General features: G+C 43.9%; 1 protein-coding gene across 2 annotated transcripts in view; it reads left to right on the top strand.

The window, feature by feature from the left end:
• Positions 1-666: 666 nt before the first annotated feature.
• Positions 667-22,173, top strand: part of Sdk1 (sidekick cell adhesion molecule 1) — a 986,485-nt gene continuing 964,978 nt past the window's right edge. For both annotated transcript variants that reach the window (XM_063271861.1, XM_039089863.2), the window contains exon 1: positions 667-1,258. In XM_063271861.1, coding sequence (XP_063127931.1) covers positions 676-1,258 — 583 coding nt within the window. In that variant the 5' untranslated portion in view covers positions 667-675. The remainder of the gene's footprint in view (positions 1,259-22,173) is intronic.

Raw genomic sequence — 22,173 nt, 5'->3', positions numbered from 1 at the left:
CCTCCAGATCTTCCCACGCACAGTGGGAAGTACCCTGTGCTGTGGTCCTGCTGGCCACGCATGACCTTGGACGCCTCTTCCAAAGCCATGTCCACTCCTCAGACTAGGTTGAATGTTTGCGCCCCACGGTGCCTCCGGTTGCTGGGAATTGGAAACTCGATCGCGCGCCTTTCTCCTTTGCAGTGACAGCAACTTGGCTCGGAACCACCCCAGCATCAGAGTCCCTGACTGGAAAGCAGGGAGGTTCCCGGGACTCATGGAGGGGTGTGCCCACTAGCCCTCCGTTCCGGAATCCCTCAGGTTCAGCTGGAACTGCGGGGCCAGGGAGCCTCGGCACCTGGTGCCATCCCACCCACGGGGCGCGTTGCTCAGCCCCGAGGGGGCTCCGGGCAAAGAGCAGGCACCGCCCGGCCTGAGCACGCCCCGCAGACAAGCCCGCCGGGGAAGCGCGTGCCGAGACGGCGCGCCGACTGCAATCTTCGCCGCGGGTCCCTAGGGGGCGCAGCGGGCGCGGGAAGTCGCTCTGGGCCCCGGCACGAAATTGCAAGCGGGCGGGCGCGGCGAGTTTGAAAACAAGCGAGCGCCGTGGGGGCGGGTCCCAGGCGCGAGAGTCGCCAGGCTCGGCCAATCAGAGGCGGGCGGCGGGCGCGGGCGGCGCGTGCGGCCGGGCTGTGAATGGGGCGCGGCGGTCGCGGCGGCCGAGGCGAGAGCCGGCGCGCGGGCGGGCGCACTTTCTCCTCAGCGCCGGGCGGGGGCGGCGGCGGCAGAGGCGGCGGCAGAGGCGTTCTGCTCAGCTCCCCTCAGAGAGCGCTGCGGGGCCGGCGCTGCACGGCTGCGAGGAGCGGGGACGACGTGCCGAGCATTTCCCCGCTCGCTGACAACTTCTCCTCGGCCCGGCTCGCTGTTCACCGGAGCCCGGACGCCGCCCCTCGGAGCTCGCCGCTGCCTCAGCGGGTCTGCGCGCTCCCGCCTCCCTGCCCGTCCCGCGGCGCCCGGGGGTGGCGGCTCCGCGGCATGGCCCGCGCCCGGCCCTCGGTGGCGGGCGGCGGAGGCGCGGCGCCCCCTGAGCGCGCGGGGCCCGGGCGGCCGCGGAGAAGCCGGACTGGTCACCACTGCGACCCCGAGCGCCCCGGGCTGCGCGCAGCACCCAGGACCCCCGGGCCGGGCGCGGGCCGGCGGTCGGCAAAGTTGAGGCCGGGCCGCGGGTGGTGGGCACTGCTGTTGCTCCAGCTGCACTTGCTGCGGGCGCTGGCGCAAGGTAGGTGCGGGCCTGAACGCGGTGACACCCGGAGGTGGACTTTATGGGTGCCTCCGTGGGTGGGCTTTAGGGGTGCGCAATCCCGGGGTGGGCTCCTGAAGCCGGCGTCCCCCGGGTGACACCCTGGGGGTGGACTTTGGGGGAGCCACCTGGTCTATAGTATGAATGGACATCTCTGAGGTGACTTTGCAAGTGGACCCCAATGGGCTGGGCTTCAGGAGTGCACAATCTTGGGGTGACACCCCGCGGTGTACTTTGTGGGTACTAGCTGGGATAGGCTATGTTGTGAGTGGGCACTTCTGGGCTGAGTTTCAGAGCTGCGTAGTCTTAGGGTCACGCCTTTTGGGATGTACTATAATATGAGTGGAAATCCCTGAGGTGACTTTGCAAGTGGTATACCTCTAGACTGATGTTTAGGGGTACGCAATCTTGGGTGACACCTTTGGGTGGATTTTGGGGGCGCCACTTGGTCTGTATTATGAATGGATATCTCTGAGGTGACTTTGCAGGTGGACACCTACGGGCTGGGCTTGAGGGGTGCACAATCTTGGGGTATACTTTGTGGGCACCATCTGGGATGGGTAATGTTTATGAGTACCTTTGTACTGAGTTTTAGGGCTGCACAGTCTTGGGGTGACACCTTTGGGGTGAACTATATTATGAGTGGACGTCACTAAGATGGCTTTGCAGGTAGATATCTCAGGGCTGAGGTATAGAGTTGTACAGTCTTGGGGTGATATCTCTGGGGTGACCTATGGATGCACACCCCTAGGCTGAGCTGTGGGGGTGCACACTCTTGGGATGGAGTCTTGAAGCGGGTATTACCTGTGATAGACTGTTAGAAATGTACATCCCAGGGGTGGACTTTATAGATGGACACATCTGGGCTAGGCCCTTGGGGGTGTGAAATTCTAGAGTGCATACTCCTGGGGTGGACTGTTTGAGTGGTTATCTCCTAGATTATACAAGTACACATCCCTGGTGGACTTTAGGGTTGACAGTCCTGGGGTGGATCCTATGGGGTATGTTCAGTCTGGAGTGGGCTAGGGAGAGATATCTTTGGGGTGTACACTGGGATGCATACTACTGGAGTAGACTACCCTGACGTGGACTCTGGTTGCGCACACCTTGGATGGACTCTATAGATGAGTGTTGTTTGGAATGAACACCTTTGGGGTGGACTCTTGGGGTGCGTGCCACCTGGGGTGGATTCCCCTAAGGTTGACTTTGTGTTTGTGGTGTGGAGTCACCTCCGGGTTGTGGGTTACCCTTGGCGTGATTGGAATTTGGCAAGCATTTGAGGTTCCTTACTCTCTGAATCACCAGGTCAGGAATGAGGTCGCTAGGTCTGGAGGCAGTTAAGGGGTTAATGCGGTGTGTCTCTAATCTGCGCTGCAATCGGAGCGCAGGCACCGAGTAGCTGAGAAGCTGGAGAATGCGCCCTGTGTATGGTGTATTGCATTTTCTTTTCTTTCTTTTTTTCCCTTTTTCTTTTTTATTTTATCGGAGCACTGGAAGAACCTTTAAAGTTGAGCCCTAAGCCACTGTGGCTTCAAAGAACGCCCAGCGCGTCCTATTGCACTGATTAAACATGAGCTGATTCATATCTGAGTCTGCACCACAGAGTCTTGTTAACGATGAGTGACATCCGCGGTGGACTTCAAATATCAAGTGCCAGTCACCACCAGCCGCTCTTTCCCTCCCTCTCATCAGGGCTGCCCCCAACCCCCAGCACTGATGCTTCACCCCAAGTGGGTGCCTTGTTCTCTGGGGAGCAAAACTTTGAGAGCCCACAGCTTTGCCTTCCGGCTTTGCTTTTCTCCTTCCTTTCGCTTCTGTTTGGAATACGGAGGTGTTCTCTAAAAGAAGGAAAGAGGATCTGGCGTTTCTAGGTGACCTTTTGCAAATGGAGATGGAATCTCTCCCGAAAGAGCTTTCCCTCCTAAATCTGGATTTCCCCTGCTAAAACCTGAAGCATGCATGTGCTAGTCAGCTTCCTCTTGCCCAGGGAGGTCGCTGGTCTAAAAAACAAAAACAAACAAACAAACAAAAAAAAACCCAAAAAAACAAAAAACAAAAAAACGAACCACCACCACCACCAACAACAAAAAATCGGGCATAATCCTGTTAACATGACTTTTGATGGAGTCTTTAAAACAGATTAGCGAGCCTGGTTTGCACTTGGTAGTTTAGAAAAATTATCTTCGGAGTTCATTGCTCGTATCCTGGAATCTTACCACAGTAAGGCACTGGGTATTTGGAGATTGCAGGGAACAGGACTATTACACTTAAATTATGAATAGTTGTGTTCTGTTATATGTGCTGATGAGTTATGTGTGGTAAGAAAAACAATGATTTAAATGTAAGTACTTAAAAATCTGACTTCAAAATCCCAGTGAGATAGCTTACCAAGTACCTAATAACTTAATATTCTTATTCAAGCTTAATCTAATGTTATGAGTGACAGCCCTTTTCCCAGTAGGTTTTGATAAATGCCCCCTTTCATGTTCTCTATATGGAAACAAATCAGTGTTTCTGGTTATTTTAACCCCTCCACATCCAACATATTCATTACACTTTTTTTGGATGCCGCTTCTTACCTAAGGATATTATCCGGGAGGAAAAGCGTTTACTGGTTGTGTAAAATAGAATCTGTAGGTTGTCAGAGAGGCCAGGTTCAAGTGAAGAAATTGAGATCATTTAGGATGACCTTCAGAGATGGAGTTCAGTTTCTTTTCCTAAAAATAAAAGTGACATCACTTGACAATCACCTGTACACGTGAAGATGGGCAAACCACTTTGAGCTGTGGGAAAGACCACTTAGAGCCCTTGTTTCCAAGTATATCTGAGTTTGTCAGCTGCAACTTGCAGGCTGTGTAAGGAATTGTCCTTTCACAGTTGCAATGTTAGTGGAATCATTAATTTTTATCCATGCATGTACTAAGGCAATAGCCTTTTCAAGGGGAGAAAATCTTTTAATTCCTTCTTGCTAGTAAAAACACAGGTACCCATTTTACATTTATATGGTGCAAGAAAGTATGCAGATCTTGTAATGTAAAATTTCAAATAGGTTGTCACAAATTTTAAATTCATCGGCAGGTTTCTGTTCTTTGTGCTATGTGAAATGTGTAATATATCCATCATCTTTTATATCGTATTGGAAATTCATATTACAGAGGAGATGTCACCGTTTGACAAAACCTCATGTATCTTGAAAATGAAAATTCCGGTGCCGCTGTGGAGATTTCTGATGGGATGATGAGTTGGTCATATGCACAGGAATGCGTTCTCTAGAATCTTATCAGACAAAATGTAACATTTTGCATGGAACAGTTACCACTAAGTTGGAACTGTCATAATGCCATATTGATACTGTTCATCTATCTGAGGCTGTTCCTAATTCCTCTGTAGGCTTTTCCTCTTAGGATACATCCTATGGGTTGGTTTGGTCCTGATTTCTATAGCAGATGATGAGGCCTACATAATTACTAAAAGTTATGTATGTGCGGCCAAAGTTACAAATAGAAAATATATTTCTGGCTAGACTGTGAAGCACCAGGTTTGGATCTTGTGAGTGTAACTTCAGTGTATACTGCAGTTTCTTCCCCTGTGCATGAAAATGGAATTTCCTTATTCTGCTTATCGGTGTGTGTTTAATTGTTCAGGACTTATCTGGATTTCTAAAGAGTCAAGTTGTTACTTCTGGAAGGCAGGTGGCAATGCATGCTTTCTTTATGCTGCGCACCAAGTATGGTTCAGAAAGGGGGCTTCTGAGGCAAGGGATGTATGATGGGGACAGGGTATCCTGGGCTAGCAGTATAGGAGGGGTAGGACAGAAGCAGGCAGATCCCCTGAAGAGGCTTGTCCAATCAGGTTAGCAGAATTTCTAAGCTTTGGTCTCTGTGAGAGACCCCATCTCAAAATAAAATGTTACTTCCAGTCTCTCGGATCTGCTCTTCTCAAACACTGGTATGGATCAGCATCAAGTGGAACGTTTTCGAGAATGCAGGACAAGCTGATTCTCTGTGAGCCACCAAGTGCTTTTCAGGTGATTCTCTTGTGTGCACTGTCAATTAACAGTCCCTGGCTACATTGTTTTGTTGTCTCACTCCAGTTACCAGCTGACTTTCCGGAAACTTCTCCAACCCAGTGTTTCACAAACTTGGCTGCACACTAGATCCTCCTGGAGTTTTGAGTCAGGATCTTACTACTGGGCTTCCTTGACTTGAAGTTTGAACTAAACAGTAGGATTTCAAGACTCCCCAGTTGATTTTGATGATTAGTTATGTTTGGGAACTGCTGTTCTGTGTCACTCCATTCTTCCTTTACTCTTGTCCCCAAGTCCTCAGATCCATGTGGCTTCTACGGACCTGGAACCTGTGTTTGTTCATGGGTCCTGGGCTCATTTTCTAATCAGCCCTTTTAGCTTATATTGTGTTCCTTGATAATGAAATTGTTTAGCTCCTGACTTGAGCTTCTCCCAGGGCTGTATTAGAATCACTGGTGACATTTATTTATGTGATGGAGTTTCCTGTGACCCAGGCTCCCCAAACAAACTCACTGTGTAGCTAAGGATGACTTTGAACTTCTGATCCTCTGGCTTCTATAGCTTGAGTTCTGCGATTCTACAATACTTATGATACCATACCCAGTTTATCACTAATGGAATTAAAGAATACAGTTGTGTAGGCTTCACCTCAGACCTGCCAGGTCTTAGAATACATTTTAAAAGGTTCCTTGTGCTGGAGACATGGCTCAGTGGTTAAAGCACACATGGTGGTGCTTTTACTCCAGTTCCAGGAGATCTGATGCCCTCTTCTGGCCTCAGAGGGCACTGCACACATGTGGTGCACAGGTATTCACTCAGGAAAAAAAAAAGCATACACAATATTTTTATAAAAGGGCTTTGCATGTGAGATTCCCATATTCTATTTTTTCTATCCTTGTGTTGCTAATCCCACAATCTTCCTGAATTCACTGGCACTGTTACCCTGTTTTCCTGTGGTCTGAGCCACTTCCCTCATGACATTTCCCAGCTGCGGGCGAGGTCTGCTAATTATCCTTTCTGCCACTTGTTTGATGGAGAAATAACAAAACATTGTTAATTGAGGTCACTGCAAGTCTAGCCTCCCTTTGAGCTCCCATTGTCCTCCATTAGTCCAGATGTGCTTTGTGTTTCTCTCTTCTTCTTACCCTCTGACCTGGTCCCTCAATTCTGTAGTTTGAATTTGAACTGGAACTTGGGTTCCAGACCACCTTGCTTTACTAGAGGTTTTTACTTAGTGCTCAGACACTCAATCAAATCTTCCTAGACTGCACATCTAACAGAGGGCCACTAGTTAACTTGATCAGGTAAACCCCCTTCTATGCAGTCTGCATGCTACCACCTGTAGCTCTCCTTTAATGTTTGTTTATGAACCAAGCACCAAGGATGTTTATTCTTCACACAGCCTCCTTAAACATTTGTGTGTGAGTGTGTCTGTACATGTACTATACAGCACTAGTGTGGATGTCAGAGGACAACTTGTGAGTTCTCTCCTTTCTCCATAAGGCTTCTAGGTATTGACCTCTGGTCATCGGGTTTGTGGTAAGCTCCCTTGCCCACTGAGCCATCTCACAAGTCCCAGAAACACTTGAGAGAAGGTAGCACTTTGTTCTTTTTTTTTACTGATTTTCTCAAGGCTCCAGGATGAAAGCCTGAGAGAAAGGCATGGTCCAGTATCTATGAGCATAGCTTGGGTCTCTCTGTAGCCTGTGCCGTTGGAAGGAGAAAAGAAAGTAGAAAGCAGTCTGAACCATGGTGCAGAAAGATGGCGAGTGAAACTCTAAATATTGTATGCACTGACCTGTCTGTGACTTTCAGTCTTACATCACAGCCATGACCATGAACCAATGAAAGTCACTTTAGAGAATTTGGAGGGCGGAGAAAAGAAGTGTGCATACCGTCTTCTGTGTACCCAAACCCTGTCTTTTAATAAAATGGATGTCACTTTGGTATATTCTCTCACCCCATCCATTTTTCTTTCTAATACTATAATTTGAACTTCAGGTGAGTGGGCAGTGTGCTGCCACCCCCAGGTGGGCCATTAGGAGTGAGCATGCCATTTCTTGGAGGACATTTGGAAACATGCTTTTTTTCTACTTTAAAGTACATCGAATTTAAGGCTTATAGATGTAGAGAGAGTGTACATAGATCCTTTGGCTAGTGCTGTGCTGTAGCATGTGTGTTCTCTAACAACAAACAGTTAAGTTCAGCCTCCTGCTGGGACTGTACCCAGCTGGGAAGTCCTGGATCCTGAATCCTGGCTTCAGACAAAGTGGAGTCTGTGAATGAGGCTGGTGTCTAAGTGATACAAGCTTTGCAGTTAATTACATTTTATGTTTCCATTCTAGGAGTCCTGGTGTCTTTGTTGTCACAGGGGACTGGGGTTTTAGGTTGTATGGTGCCTTTCTGCCTCCTCTTTCTCACCTTGTTCTGGGTTCCTCAGAGGTCAGGTTAGTGAGATCTACTCACTAAAATTAGACTGTGGGATGGTCCCAGGGTGAGGAGAAACACTGAGATTTGTGTAGGTTCTGACTTAGGATTTTCTAAGAACAAAGCAGTATTGAGAGAGAGAGAGGACCCCGTGAGTCCTGTACTTGGCAGTCAAGTGAAGCTGAGGGTGGTTACAAAAATAGTTCAAAAGGTGTGTACCATAGATCATCGAGGGACTATTTAAAAACAAAATTTTAATATACATGTTATTACTTGGTTAAATACTCCTTGTAAGCAGCGATGCATATGGGCATTCTAATTTCATATAGTTTGCTCTAATGTGATTAATTTGATGTCAGCATTTCTACAAGACGTTAGGAATTACCCCCAAGTTTTGCATCTCTTTTAGTAAGAGTGTAAATATTTGTAATCTTAATACTGGGGCGAGAATGTATTTTCTCAGCTAGAGGCGTTGCTTTGGCACCTCTTGCCATCCATGGTGGCACATATAAATCATTGCTGATAAGTTTTTCAGTGGATCTCTGAAATGCAGAAGTCTGTCCCTCTTTGATAGACACCTTCCTGCTGCTTACAGGTGTCACACCCGAGGCCTTCTGGAGAAATGATTAATTTTACAGCTTCATTACATTAACACTGTTTTCTCCTCCCACTATCTGGAAACAAAACAGCAGCAGCAGTAGCAACATGGAAACAACTCAAGGAAACATTGCTAGATGTTTATACCTTTGCTATTCTAGTAGGTGCAAGGTTTGGCCCCCTGACAAGCAGTTCTAAAGCCAGAGACTATGGCATCAGCTTGGCCCCATCTCCTGTGAGCATTCTGGGAATGTGAATAATTTCTCTAAAGCTTTCCTAGAAACATGGCTGAGGCAGGTAGAAAAAGTGTTGGGCTGAGTGTCTGTAGCCCTGGCTTTTATCTCATTCTGAAGCCATCTGGCAGTGTGAGCAAGTCTGTTAGCTTCTCCTGAGGATTTTTTTACCTGTAAAAGGTGGTGGTGGTGGTGGTGGATCTTAGACTGGTGAGTAAGTAGATGCTTGGAATTGTTTTGCTCTGATTCCCTTCTCTTCTGTGTTGATATCCTTTCACTCTGTCTCTAGAGTCTCTGAGTGTGCCTGCTGTCTGGGGTTCTGTAACTCCATATGTCTTAGCTTGTAGGAACTGCTCCCTTTCATTTTACCATTGTCAGGGTATATATATAGTGTCGAAGACAACTGGCGCAATGTGATCTTTCTCTGTAGGTGCTGCTGTCTAACACGTGATGGATTTACTACAGCTTGAAAATGGTTCATGCTCAAACTTTTAGGTTCTGTAAAACAAATTAGTGCTGTAATTTATCAGTGTAAGCCTGAAGTTTGGAGAAATAAATATTCTTAAAGTAGGAGACATTTATTTATCTAAATGGCTGGAAGAAGAAAGAGCATGACTAATCTAAATCTGGTGGCAATTAATGCAGAGAGGAATTTAAACAGAGATGGAATAATGATGGCCATGAGGATGTTTAGATTTACTGGACAGTGACCATCAGTAATTTAAAAATTACTCAAAATTAGGTCTAGAATAATTTTTCACTTTTTACACGATTAGCTGCCACTCCATTGATATACAGTGTCCAAAGAAGTTAATAGCTATCAATTAAATAATTCAAGTTTTTTGACAACTGACTTGTCAGTCAAGTAAATTCATTAATTGGCTGATCTGTGGAAATTAGCTTGTTGAACATTTGTTAAGACTATGGATTCTGCAGAACTTTAAAAAAAGTAGTAGTGTTTGTATGCATATTTATATCTGTATGAACGACATGTGTGTTTATGTGCCCTTGGAGGTCAGAAGAGGGCACTGCATTCTTTGGAGTTTGAAGTACAGGGGGTTGTGATCCTCCTGACATGGGTGCTAGGAATTGATTCCCGTTCCTCTGGAAGAGCAGCAAGTGCCCTTAACCTCTGAGCCATCTCTCTAGCCCTTCTGCAATATATTTATTTTACTGGTTTTAAAAATTTATTATTATATTATTATTATTATTATTATTATTATTAATGTGTGTATGTGCACATACACATGCACACACATATATGAGTGCATGTCCATATGTACGCATACCTCTGAGCACATGTGGTAGCATGTTCATGGCCAGCCTACCTGTGGAGGAAGGCCAGAAAACAACTCCCAGGAATGGGAAATAGGTTGTCAGTCTTATATACTTTTACCTGTTGAGCCAATTCACCAGCTAGATTTTTGCTGTGTTTAAAAAAATATTGTTTTAAAATGGATAAGGCTGCGTTTGGAGGATGTGTGCTTTTTTAGCCACAGCAAACTATGGAAGTAATTATTATGGGCAAAATTGTCCTCAGGCACAGTGTTTTGTTGCCTTTTCTCTCTCTCAGAACGTTCTGTGTGCACTCTCTATACCTGATTCTTTACCATGGGATATTTGGAAGCTTAATTTTAGGAAGATGAATGGCCTTTGTAAAATAACAATAAAAATACTAGTAGTAACCAGAGAATGGATGAGTTCTGGGAACGTCAGCACTTAGTTACCCCAGATAGTAATCAGTGGTAGTAATTTAGCTACTGAATCTAGGCATACTTGTCAGGTTTGGGGTAGGAAGGGACTGTGTATGACGCAGGTATAACTGGTCAATCTAAGCTGAGAATGGCATTCTCTTGAGCTATTTTGTGTATATTCATGGTTTCCTTGTGAGAAAGGGCCAGTTTTCAAAATGGAGCTTGATGGTTGTAGCTTAACTCTCCAGTTGGTCGGTGTGATGCTGGAGAGACTGACATTCTTCCTGACTAAGCTCTTCCATAAAATGCCTGGTGGCATTGAATTTATACATGAACCACCAGATGGCAACAGAAAAGGTGTTGATATAGGACGCAGTTGTTTCCACGGCTTTACTTTTTAATTCTTTGGCACACCATCTCTCAGTATACTTATATTTACATTTTTGGACTAAGAACATCATGAATTGATAATACCTGGCAATGTAAGATCATAATCGGCAAGCCGAATAGCGGTACCATGCCACTAGAAAAAGATTTTTATTTACTTTACGTGAGCGTATGTTATCAACCGTTCCTAAGTCCATGAGCTTCCAGGGATGTAACCTGATAGTTTGTTTCTGTCGTTGTGTGGTCCATGCTTCGGCTCCATATTTTTATTCAGCGTTTCCATAGCTCTCAGTGTAAGCAGTGATAATTTTTGCAGAACATTAAACAGATAAACAAACATGGCTTTACCCTAAAGCATTTTCTGTAACACCTTTGAAAGGAGGTCGTGAGATTATAAACATCGAGCATATTTATGTATTTGCTGGATGATGGTACTTTTGTTTTAAGTAGAATATGTTTTGTATCTGCCTCAGAGGCTTATCCCCCTTACCCTCCATTTAACTGTCATCTTGGTTCTTTTGGAGTCTTTTTCTTAGGGAAGTCTCCTGTGTGCAAACTAGAAACTCAGCCTGAATTTCTTCAGGAAAAAAAAAGGGAGATTTTATTGGAAGAATCCAAGGAAGTCACAAGTACCTAGCAGGGTGCCACCTCGACACTTGGGTATATCAAGGGCTCACCTTTGCTTCAGGAGTGAGTGCTCAGGAATAATGCTGGAACATAGGAGGCTCTGGAGTCATAGCAATACACAGATACACCTGCACCATCAAATACCATCCTCTGTTTTCTCTCGTGTGTGTGTGAGTCTGTGTATGAGTGTGTGTGTGTGAGTGTGAGTGTGTATGTGTGAGTGTGTGTGTGAGTGTGTGTGTATGTGAGTGTGAGTGTGTGTGTGAGTGTGAGAGAAAGAGTGAGAAAGAGAGGAGAAAGAGAGACAGAGACACAGATAGTGACAGACAGACAGAGGCAGAGACAGAGGGGTCTTGCTATGTAGCCTAGGCTCGCCTAGGACTTGCAGATCGTTTGCTTCAACCTGCTCAGTTGGGGTTACCCACAAGCATTCTTTTGCTAGGGTTAGGTTTGTATTTTGGATTATTATCTCAAGGGAAATAGAGCATTCCAGTTTATTTCGAACCTAAGACTAGACGGAAGAAACTAGACTGATGCCTAGAGACGATCGAGAAACAGGGACAGTAGAGGTGGAAGGAAGTAGTGGATTGGGCCTAGAGTATTGGAGATGTGAGGCTGGTTTAGGATTTAGGGGCACAAAGAGCTGGATAGCATATTGGTGTGTGAATGAGGAAGTGTCACAGGCTACATCAGGCCTCTTTCTAAGATTAGCTCATGAGCATGGTTTTCCCTGAGCTTGGACCCTTGCTTGGGCAGGGTGGTCATGATCCGAGTTTTGAACACGTTAGTGTGGAGTTCCCTGAAGCTTCTGGACAGCTGTTCAGAACTAAGCTCTGAATCAGAGGGGGCGCCTAAGCTCTGGGTGTAGCTGTTTGTGGAGACACTAGCGTATTGCTTAGGAGGATGGCCTTGGCAGAAACAAAAACTGACTCAACTACTTGGTAGCCGTGCTTCCTTGGGTGGGCTGTTTAATCTGTGTGTGTGTGTGTGTGTGTGTGTGTGTGTGTGTGTGTGTGTGTCTGTGTCTGTGTGTCTGTATGTTAGGGTTTTTATTGCTGTGGCAAAATACCATGTCCCCAAGTACCCAAGAACACCAGCCCAGGGGTGGCATCATCCACAGTGGGCTGGGCCCTCCCACATCAATCACTGATTAAGAAAATGCCCACAGGCTTTCTACAGTAAAGTTGACATAAGACTAGCCTGCAAAGTGTGTTTACCTATATACATGTTCCTCCCTGTGAGTGTGTGTGCACACATGCCTGTGGAGACCAGAGGTCAATATTGTCAATAATGAGCGTCTTCTTCGAATACTTTCCATTTCTTTTTTGAAATGGTCACTCACCGAACCAATTGGAGCTTCCCAAGTCAACTAGACTCATTGACCACTGAGCTGGATCCACTTCCCCTGCACAAGGATTGTAGGTGCATGCCACCACACTCGGCTTTTTTCCATTTTAAAAACAAACTCAGCCCTTAACACTTTGTGCAGGAAACACCTTGTCCACTGAGCCATCTCCAAGTCCTTAATCATCTTTGAACTGTGTTTTGTTGCCTTGAAGAATTGTTTATTAATTTTACCTGTTTCATACAGATGTTGTGAGGATTAGTTGTTGTGATCTAAGGTGTTAAGATCTTACCTGGTGCATAGCATCCAGTCAGTAAGTGTTAGGCATTGCTGTTGCTATTGACATGTCAGTAGACAGGAATCACACTTTATCCACTCCCTGCCCCCATAGTATTGAGGATTAATGAGTCACTGTAGTGCAAAGTGGCAGTGTGAACAATTGAAATGACTAAAGAGCCATTACACTAATAGTAGCCTTGCTGTGGTTTACCAGATGAATTGCAAGGGGGGAAAGAGTGTGGTGATAGGAACTGATGAGATAATATAGAAATAACAAACAGCTGACAGGGGAGTGGTACTGGCATAGAACATTTGGAATATTTTTACTGTAGAGATGTGACTGATAAAAAGGAAAAGAAAAAAAAGGCTCCTGGCTTTGCTGATTTGATGGGAAATGGTGATCTTTTCAAGGACAGTATTGCTGGATTCTAAAAGGACACATCAGATTGTAGAATGAATGTACTGGGACCAAGTAGAGTTGGGTATGTTTTCTTACTGTGGACAATCTCCAGGAAAAACCGTTGGGTATTTGGAGTGCATAGTGATGAGATGATCTGATAATGCCTTGGAAATACTTTCTTTTCCTTCTAAGTTTGGAATCTCAAGACCTGGAAGGAAATATGGGTTGCTGTCATCTGGTTAAATGAGAAGTATCATCACAATTCTCTAATATTACTTCAGTTTTATATTTTGTGACTATAATGTATCAGAAACATTACCACCAGAGCTGATGTAGAGACCTCAAATCCCTACCCTGCTGTGAATACAGAGTTGAGGACAAAATATGACCAAAACAATCAAACACATTCTTACCCTGAATGACCATGGAATTCCCAGGTGCCAGAAATGTGAAGAAAACTTTGTACTAGGGCAGTGCTAAGGAGTTTGAGGTCTGTTGGTTTCAATCCTGGGACAGGGCCTAAGGACTTGGAGTAGTGAAGGTGATAGGGTGTTTTCTAAAAGAGCTAAAGATTTGGTCTGGAGTTTGTATAATGTTGGAAAGTGGAATTGAAGCCCTTGACATTAAACCTTCATGGGGTATGCTGTTCTGTTATGAGACTGAAAAACCTAGCCTTTTAGTTTGAGAAAGTACACAGAAACTTGCTGTCTTCTGGGGGTTGTGACAATTAGGAGAAAAAAAGTCTCTTAAAATCTGAAACTTACTGGGGTTGGGGATTTAGCTCAGCGGTAGAGCGCTTGCCTAGCGAGCGCAAGGCCCTGGGTTCGGTCCCCAGCCCCGAAAAAAAAAGAAAAAAAAAATCTGAAACTTACAACTGGGGTATGTGTCAAATTTAGCGTGTGTGTGTGTGTGTGTGTGTGTGTGTGTGTGTGTGTGTGTGTGTATAACTCTTACATCAAGAAATTAGTACGAAATATGGTCTAGAACTATGGAAAACCATGGAGTCCGCCAGAGTGAGAAATAGACTTGTAGAGTGAATGAAAAGCCATGACTCTTGCAAAGGACACTCATGATAAAGATGAGCTTGCAATACAGGCATGTCCCAGCCGCACAAGGACATGAAAGAGAGCTGGCACATGTTACAAATAAAATATTGTATTTCAAGGGGTAGGGATGGTGGGGCCCGTGAAAGAGATGACTTTATTTGAACTTACTGGAGATAAAACCAGACCATGATGAAAGAACAGATTAGAAGTGATCACACAGATTTGGGAAAGAACCAAGTAGGATTTCTATAAGTGAAAATTATGGTCATTGAATTTTAAAAAGTAACCTCAATGGGTGGGTTATACAGCCAAGCAGATATAATTGAAGAGAAAACTATTGATTTTTAAAGGAGATTTGAGGAAATTGGTTGGATGGAATATGGTACTGAGGGATAGAGGGACAGAAAATGAGTGGTAAAGATTCATGAACTTTAGAATGAGGAAGCCCAATATCATCTTCCATGAGCTTCCAGAAAGAGAAAATAGAGAGGAGAAATACTACTAGAAGTCATAATGGCCAGGATTTTAAAAAAATTATATATATATATATATATATATATATGTGTGTGTGTGTGTGTGTGTGTGTGTGTGTGTGTGTGTGTGTGTGTGTGATGTATGTGGACAAGGGTGTCCATACTATGGCACTTGTGTAGAGGTCATAGGACAACTTTTCTCTCCTTCCATCATTATGTGGGGTTCTGGGATTGAACCCAGGTCATCAGGCATCCATAGGAAGTGCCTTTATTTGCTGAGCCGTCTTGTCAGACCCTGGAACGAAGCACAATGAGCCCCAAGAAAGAGAAAAGCAATTTTATACCTAGATATACTGTAGTTGAAACACTAGAAAAGAAGACAGAACTAATCTAAGGTAAGCAGATGCTTGAAATGGCAGGTGTTTGTCATAGAAGATGATGAAATATCTTCAACGTATTGAGGGAGAAAAATAACCAGTCTAGAAATCTGTATGTATATAAGCGACATTCAAGTGTAAGAGTGAAATAAACACAAAATAGATCATTCATAGAGTTTCCTTAGAGGAGCTACTACAAGATGTATCTCATGAAGAGAGAACTTAAACCCAGGAGACTGAGATCTAAGTAGCTAAATGACAGGAAATAATGTATCTATACCAACCTTAAATTTTCACAGTCACCTTGTGGTTTACAAGAGTCAGCACTGTTGGCCGCCAGTGTTAAGGGCCTTCACATCCATGGATTTTACCAACCACAACCACAGATGGAAAATTGCTTATTTACCAGACATTCACACATGCTTTCACCTCTTATTCTTAAGCAACATAATATTAAGGCCATGTTACATCATATTTATTCTGTATTAGGTCTCATGAGTAATGTGATTATTTAAGTCTTTTAGGAAAAACTGTATGCAGTATATTATTATCTTTAAGGGCCTGGAGTATCTGTAGATTTCGGTATCTGGTGGTGAATGAAAGTAATCTAGCACCAATTCATCTCCTACTCCTAAACTACAAAATGGTTGAGTGGGAGGGGTAGTGGGGTTGGGTGGCCAGGTGGAACAATAGAGATGTTGGTTGAAGGATACATAATTTCAGCTGGAAGGAGTAATATATTAGAGAGACCCACTTCGCAACATGGTGACCATAGCTAGCAACAGTGTTGCAATGTGGTGATTATAGCTAGCAACAATGTAGTTTATGCATTTACATTAGATAGCAGATTGTATTTTTTGCCAGGAAAAAGTATGGAAAAAAGTATGTGGTAATTAGCTCAATGTTGTTCATTCTCTACCGTATCCATTATGTATAGCAAACGATACTGTTGACACTTAAACAATGTTTTAAGCAGATGCTCACAACTCTTGAGCTCATTATAGTATAAATAGAAGTGCCACAGTTCACCTTATTTATTTAGTTTTTCTTCTGTAGTTTTTCTAGCTATATCCCCAGGCCTTTCATGTACTTTTATCTTTAAGCCAGGGTCTCACTAAGTTCCCCAGGCTGGTATGAACTTGCTCTGTAGCTCAGGCAGGTAGCAAGACTTGGGGTTCTCTTGCCTCAGTATAGAGTGGCTGCTATAACAGGTGTGTGCTAGTAGAGCTGGCAACTATACATAATTTGCTTCAACTAAAATGTAATTTAATAATTGTGAGTAGCAGCTAATTCATATATTCATTCCACTGTGAGAAAGAAAATATGAAATGCTGAAGCTATAATGGTAGGTTGGTTGGATTTTTGTTTTTTTGATTGATTATTTCGTTTTTCTGCATGGAACTGGCGATTTTTTGTTTTTGTTTTGTTTTTTTTTTGGTGGGAGGCACATATGTGGCCTGTATGTACATGGAATCATGGAGGTCAAGACTTTCACAGGGAAACTAGTGGCACCTTAGGGTTCACTTGCAAGGAGAAATGTGATGAGCTGGTAGAAAGTTAGCATCCTTTGTAGCATTCCCCTCCTGATTTCTCACTAACTCCCAATGGAGTTTTGCTGAAATCTAGTATGATATGTTGGGATGCCACGGATGGTCTGCATCTCTGACTCTGATGTTCTTTGAAGAATCGATCAACAGTGCATGGATACTTTATAGTAAGTTCTAATTTTTTTTTTGAGATAGGATCTTATTATTAATTCAAGCTGGCCTTGAACTCTAGAGTCTCCTCTTCCAGTCTTTCAAGTGTTGGGATTACCGGCTTGTGCAGCTATGCCTAGATAGAACATTTAAAGTTCTAATTTAACTTCAAATCTTGAGTTTATAGTTCTTTTCAGTGTTTGCTTGCATGTATATGTGTGCATACATGCATATGTATGTCTGCTCATGTGTATATGGGTGTCTGGGGACCAAAGGTTGATGCAGGGGGTCTTCCTTGATTGCCATCCCCATTCACCCAGGATCTGTCTCTGTTCTCTGGGTGTTGGGCCACTGCCTTTTATATTGGTGCTGGGGATCTGAACTCTAATCTCTACACTCACAGTAGGTGCTTTATCTGTTGAGCCATCTCATCTCTTTAGCCTCTTGAGTTTATTTATTTAATTTTTTTAAGCTATGATTACTTTGCTGTTTCTTGGGTTTTCAGCTGAATTACACCATAGATATTACTGGCAACCCCCACTCCCCAAAGCAAAATTTCACATGGTTTCTGGATTATGTCCCGGATTGCCATAACACCAGTTAGAGAGGACATGTAGATAGTGCTAGGCTACTCTGACTTCTTTTTCTCATATGGGAATAAAACTGGTTTGGCTGGAATTTTCTGTTCCTCTGTGGATTAGTCCACAGCAGGTCACCCTGACCAGGATACTGAGGTTTTACGTATTTCTAGCTTCTTTCACATTTGCTCTTGCAGCATATAAGAAGGCTACAGTTCCATGCTGATACTAAAAAAGACAGGGCACATAAACATGGCTCTAATTGATGAGAAGACAGTCCAAAACATTCGTTGAGAAGTGAGATTATAGGATTATAATATAATATAACATAATGTGCTTTTACTGAGTTTTCTTAATGCATTGAGCTTTGTCCCTTTTCTCTATGTGTCTTTGTGTGACTGTGTGTATATGCATATGCATGTAACACCTGTGGATGCATACTTGTGCAAATATGTCTGCCTGTGGAGGAGGGCAGAGACAGACCATGGTGTTCTCCAGGCACTGTGAATTCCTTTTTTTTGTGAGACAGGAGCTCCCACTGGTGTGGAACTTGCCAAGTAGTCTAGACTACCTGGCTAGCAAGACCCAGGGATGGTATGGAGGCCAGCCCAGTGTTGGTTCTCACCTTCTATCTTGTTTGAGGCAGGCTTTCTTATGTTCACCGCTGTGTATGCTAAGATGATATCTGATAGAGAGTTGACTGTCACCAGACCCCTGGCTCTAAGTTCTATGCTGGACTGACTGACCCCTAGGAGTGACCTGAGCCTCCTCTGAATTCAGATTTCTCCCTTCCATCTCTTGGAGAGCATTGTTCTCTGTTTTCTGAATTTTGTAATAAGCTTTGAACACCTTTAAAATAAGAACATTATGTCTAGTAGAAAAGCATAAAGGTTAGAAAACTAATGTGAATGTAGTATTAGTGGAAATGGCTGAGACATTACTAGTTTATAAGGTGACAGATTGAGATTAAGGAATGGGCCAGCCTGTTTATGACATTGGTCTCTGCATTCCTACTATTTTATGTTTCTAATGACAAAAGAAATTAGAATTATCTACCGTAATAGCACATCTGTGGGTTTGGGGAAGAATGTGGTTTACTCACTGGGAGTGATGAATGGGAAGCTGGGATTTGGGTATTTTAAAAAGAATCCCTCTATTTGAGAGAACTTAACTTATTTTTGGCCTTATTTCTTTCATCTACTTGAAAAAGGCTCGCACTCTCTTTATAGGCTCTTTGTAAGAACAAAAATCTCCTTTGAAAGATGGATTGATAAACACATTTGTACCATTGATTTCTGGTTAGGCCTGTGTAATCTTTTTGATTCTGGTGTCAAACTCTCCCAATAACAACACTGATATTGAACCCATTTAGTTCATTCAAGTTTTTCCAGGAGTGTGCACACAAATTTTTTCAACATCATTGTGCATGAGAAAGGAGTGAGCTTAAATTTGAATATGTGTGTGTACATATAGTGCTGAAAAGTTGGGGTATAACAAATACAATGTAAATTAGAGCATCGGGTGTGAACGCTACTCTAGTTGACAATTGGCCTTGGGTTCATAAAAATTAATTAATTAATTAATTAATTAATTAATTTATTGATAACTGTGCTGGTAAGAGTGGATATACCCCAGCCATTTCCCATTTCTTCACCCTGGTATTTCTTAGCTCGTTTGTATGGAGCCCTGCAGATCCCTGCAGCCTGGTGCTGCTCTGCTCTCTCTCCCCCTTGAACATTTGGTTTTTAGTGTTTCCTTTTCTGCTAAAATGTTCCAGATTTGCTTTTTTTTTTTTGAGCCAATGATTTTCAAACCGTTTAAAGAGGGCGATCCTTCCCGAGTAAGGCAACAACTTTGAATAACAATTCAAATGTGAGACTGTACCAAAGCTTTTCGGGCGAAAGAAGGAGCCATGCATGTGCAGGGGGTGCCATGGTGCACTCGGGAAGTCAGAGGATGACTGTGGGAGTCAGCTCTCTTCCTACCATGTGGATTCTGGGAGATTGAACTCAGTTGTTAGACCTGCGGTGCCTGTGCTTGCCCGCTGTATCTGGCTGGCCCTATTTGATTCTTTACGTTGGTTTTAGTCATTTAATTCTTGCAAGTGAAATTAGTCATGTGTTTTGAGTTTTGCTATTGTCTTTCTCCTTCCCAGACTAACTAGCGACTAGGAACAAGCCCATCTTTTCCTTGCCCTTGTTCCCTTCCTCCCTCCACTTCCCCCTTTCTCTTTTTTCCCCCATAAGTAGATAGCAGCGCTGCGTGCATGGAAGCGTGTGGAGTACGTGGCATGTGGCTATGTATGTAGGGGCAGTGCAGAGGAGGACATTGGTGTTCCACCCTATACTCAAAAGTTTTATTTTCTGAAACCATGAGTCTAAATAGCCCTCTCGCTTTATAAGTTGCTTATCTCGGTATATGCTATACTGATGGGAAGTTAACGTTGTGATTCATTTTCACACCCCCAGCAAACTTTCTTAGTTTCTCCTTGTTCGTGGGAACTGTTTTTTCCTCTCCATATGTGGCAACACATTTATTTCATGTTCAGCACATGAGCAGTGTTAATAGGCACCTTTACAGGTAGAACACCCTTGATTGAGAGAGGCATGCGTTGTGGCTGGAGAGATGGCACAGCAGTTAAGAATGCTTGTGGATCGATCCTTCAGATGACCAGAGCTCTGCTCCCGGCACCACCCCACACTAGGTGACTCACCGTTGGTGGTGACAATGCTAGACAATCTGACCGCCTCTTCTGGCTCCCACAGGTATCTGCAGGCATGGACACAGTATACAAATAATAAATATTTTAAAAATAGTTTTCCTTGCTTCTTTTTTCCACCTTCCTTCCTTCAGTACTAGAGATTGAACTGAGGGCCTCATACGTGTGTGACAAGAGCTATTCTACTGAGCAAATCCTCCTTTCACCTTCCTCTTTGGCTGTTCTTAAGTCTTTCTTATTTTGGAGAATAAGGAGATGGAATTATCTTTTCATTCAGAACTTGAAATTAAAAAAATTATTTTATGTATGTGAGCGGTTGCACACATGGCACAGTGCGTGTGTAGAGGTCAGAGGGCGACTTTATGGAGTTGGTTCTCTTCTTCTGTCTTTATATGGGTTTTGGGAATTGAACTCAGGTAGTTGGGCTGCTGTGTGGCTGGCACAAAACTTTGGTTTTTTTTTGTACTAATATTGTTTTTACTATGTAATACTAATTATGAAAAATAACAATTAGGTTAGCCTATTTTTGCCATATAAATGTGTGGCCATAAGAAACTCTGCTTTTCTCCTCCCTGGTTGCATGGTTCCCTCTGCTTCATGAATATTTGCTCAGTGGTGTTCTGTGGAGCCCTTGCCTCCCCAGCCCTAGAGGAATTGCAGCACACTATGTATGACCTTAGAAGTGGACTCCAGCACGTGTGCCTGTGTTTCACTCAGTGTGTCTGAGAGATCATTTCCCAGCAGGACATAGAAGTGTATCTTGTGGGAACCTATACATAGAATAGTTTTTGGGTTCCGGAAAGTGTTTACTGTGCAAATGACCTGAGTTCAAGGCCCAGAAAGCATGTTTTATTTATTTTTCTTAGAGCCGAACATGATAGCACACGCTTGTCATACCAGTGCTGGAGAGGCAGAGACAGGTAGGTCCTGGGTTTTGCTGACTGCAAGCCTAGCTGAATTGTTGATTTGTTGACTCCCCAAACAAACAAACAACAAGAATGACCCTTAGGTTGACCTCTGGTCTGCACATGCACCCTCATACATGCACATACACACGGACAAATGCTTTAAAACCCTCTGATGAAGTGTGTTGGCGTTGTAACCTACCCTTGCCCCTGACATTTACGAGCTGTGTAACCTTGGGTGAGTACTGTAACTTGTCTGGTTTTAGGAGGTCATTTATAAAATGAAGTTAATCTCTCCTGAGGTTTTCGTAAGGATTAGAAGAGATAATGCATGTAAAGTACTTAGTGTGGTGTCCTGCTTAATAAATCACAGTGATTATTGTGCTCATTCATTTATCAGATCAAATGAGTCCCTAATGTGTTTCTCCTTCCTCAACTAAAATTAAGTGCACAGAAGGCGTGTTAGTTGTCATCACCCGTCTTGTCACCCGCTCACATACTTTGCTCGTTCTACTCTCTGTGTTAACATTTCCCCTCTTTTCCAACCCACATCACAGATTTTCTTTTCTTGTTGATGGTCTCACTCAACTATCATATCCTTGCCATCTGATTAATCAAGGCAGTGTTCGTGGCTGGGTATGAAAACTTGCCAGAGCGGGACTGTGTATGTTCCTAGTCCTCCAGGGTCGGTTAATATTGGAGCCACATTTAATTCAAGTCACCAGATAGGATGATCCTTCTTGTGATTGGGGCTCCAGCGGGGATAGAACTGAAGTTGGGATGCAGACAACTGGCCGAGAGTGATGGACGTGGGTGGAGATGTCACAGAAGTTGCTTACCATTGTGGGTCTGTCCAAGGCCATCCTGGGGGACAGTCACGAGGGGAATGGTATGTGGGTGGGGATAGGGAACACAACAGCCCCATTGTTAAGTTACCATGAGCACGGTGACTCTGGCAGTGGGATGGTGTTTAGAGTGTGGCTCAATGCTCAGTAGGACCTCAGTGTGACCCATCCATACCCTCTGCTGCTGTGTGTAGCTGGTCTTTGCTACTTTGTGGGTTCTTTTTTTTTCTCACCTTTA

The sequence above is a fragment of the Rattus norvegicus genome, chromosome 12 (genome assembly GCF_036323735.1).
Source record: "Rattus norvegicus strain BN/NHsdMcwi chromosome 12, GRCr8, whole genome shotgun sequence".
NCBI classification, from domain to species: Eukaryota; Metazoa; Chordata; class Mammalia; order Rodentia; family Muridae; genus Rattus; species Rattus norvegicus.
This window is presented reverse-complemented; position numbering and strand designations above follow the sequence as displayed.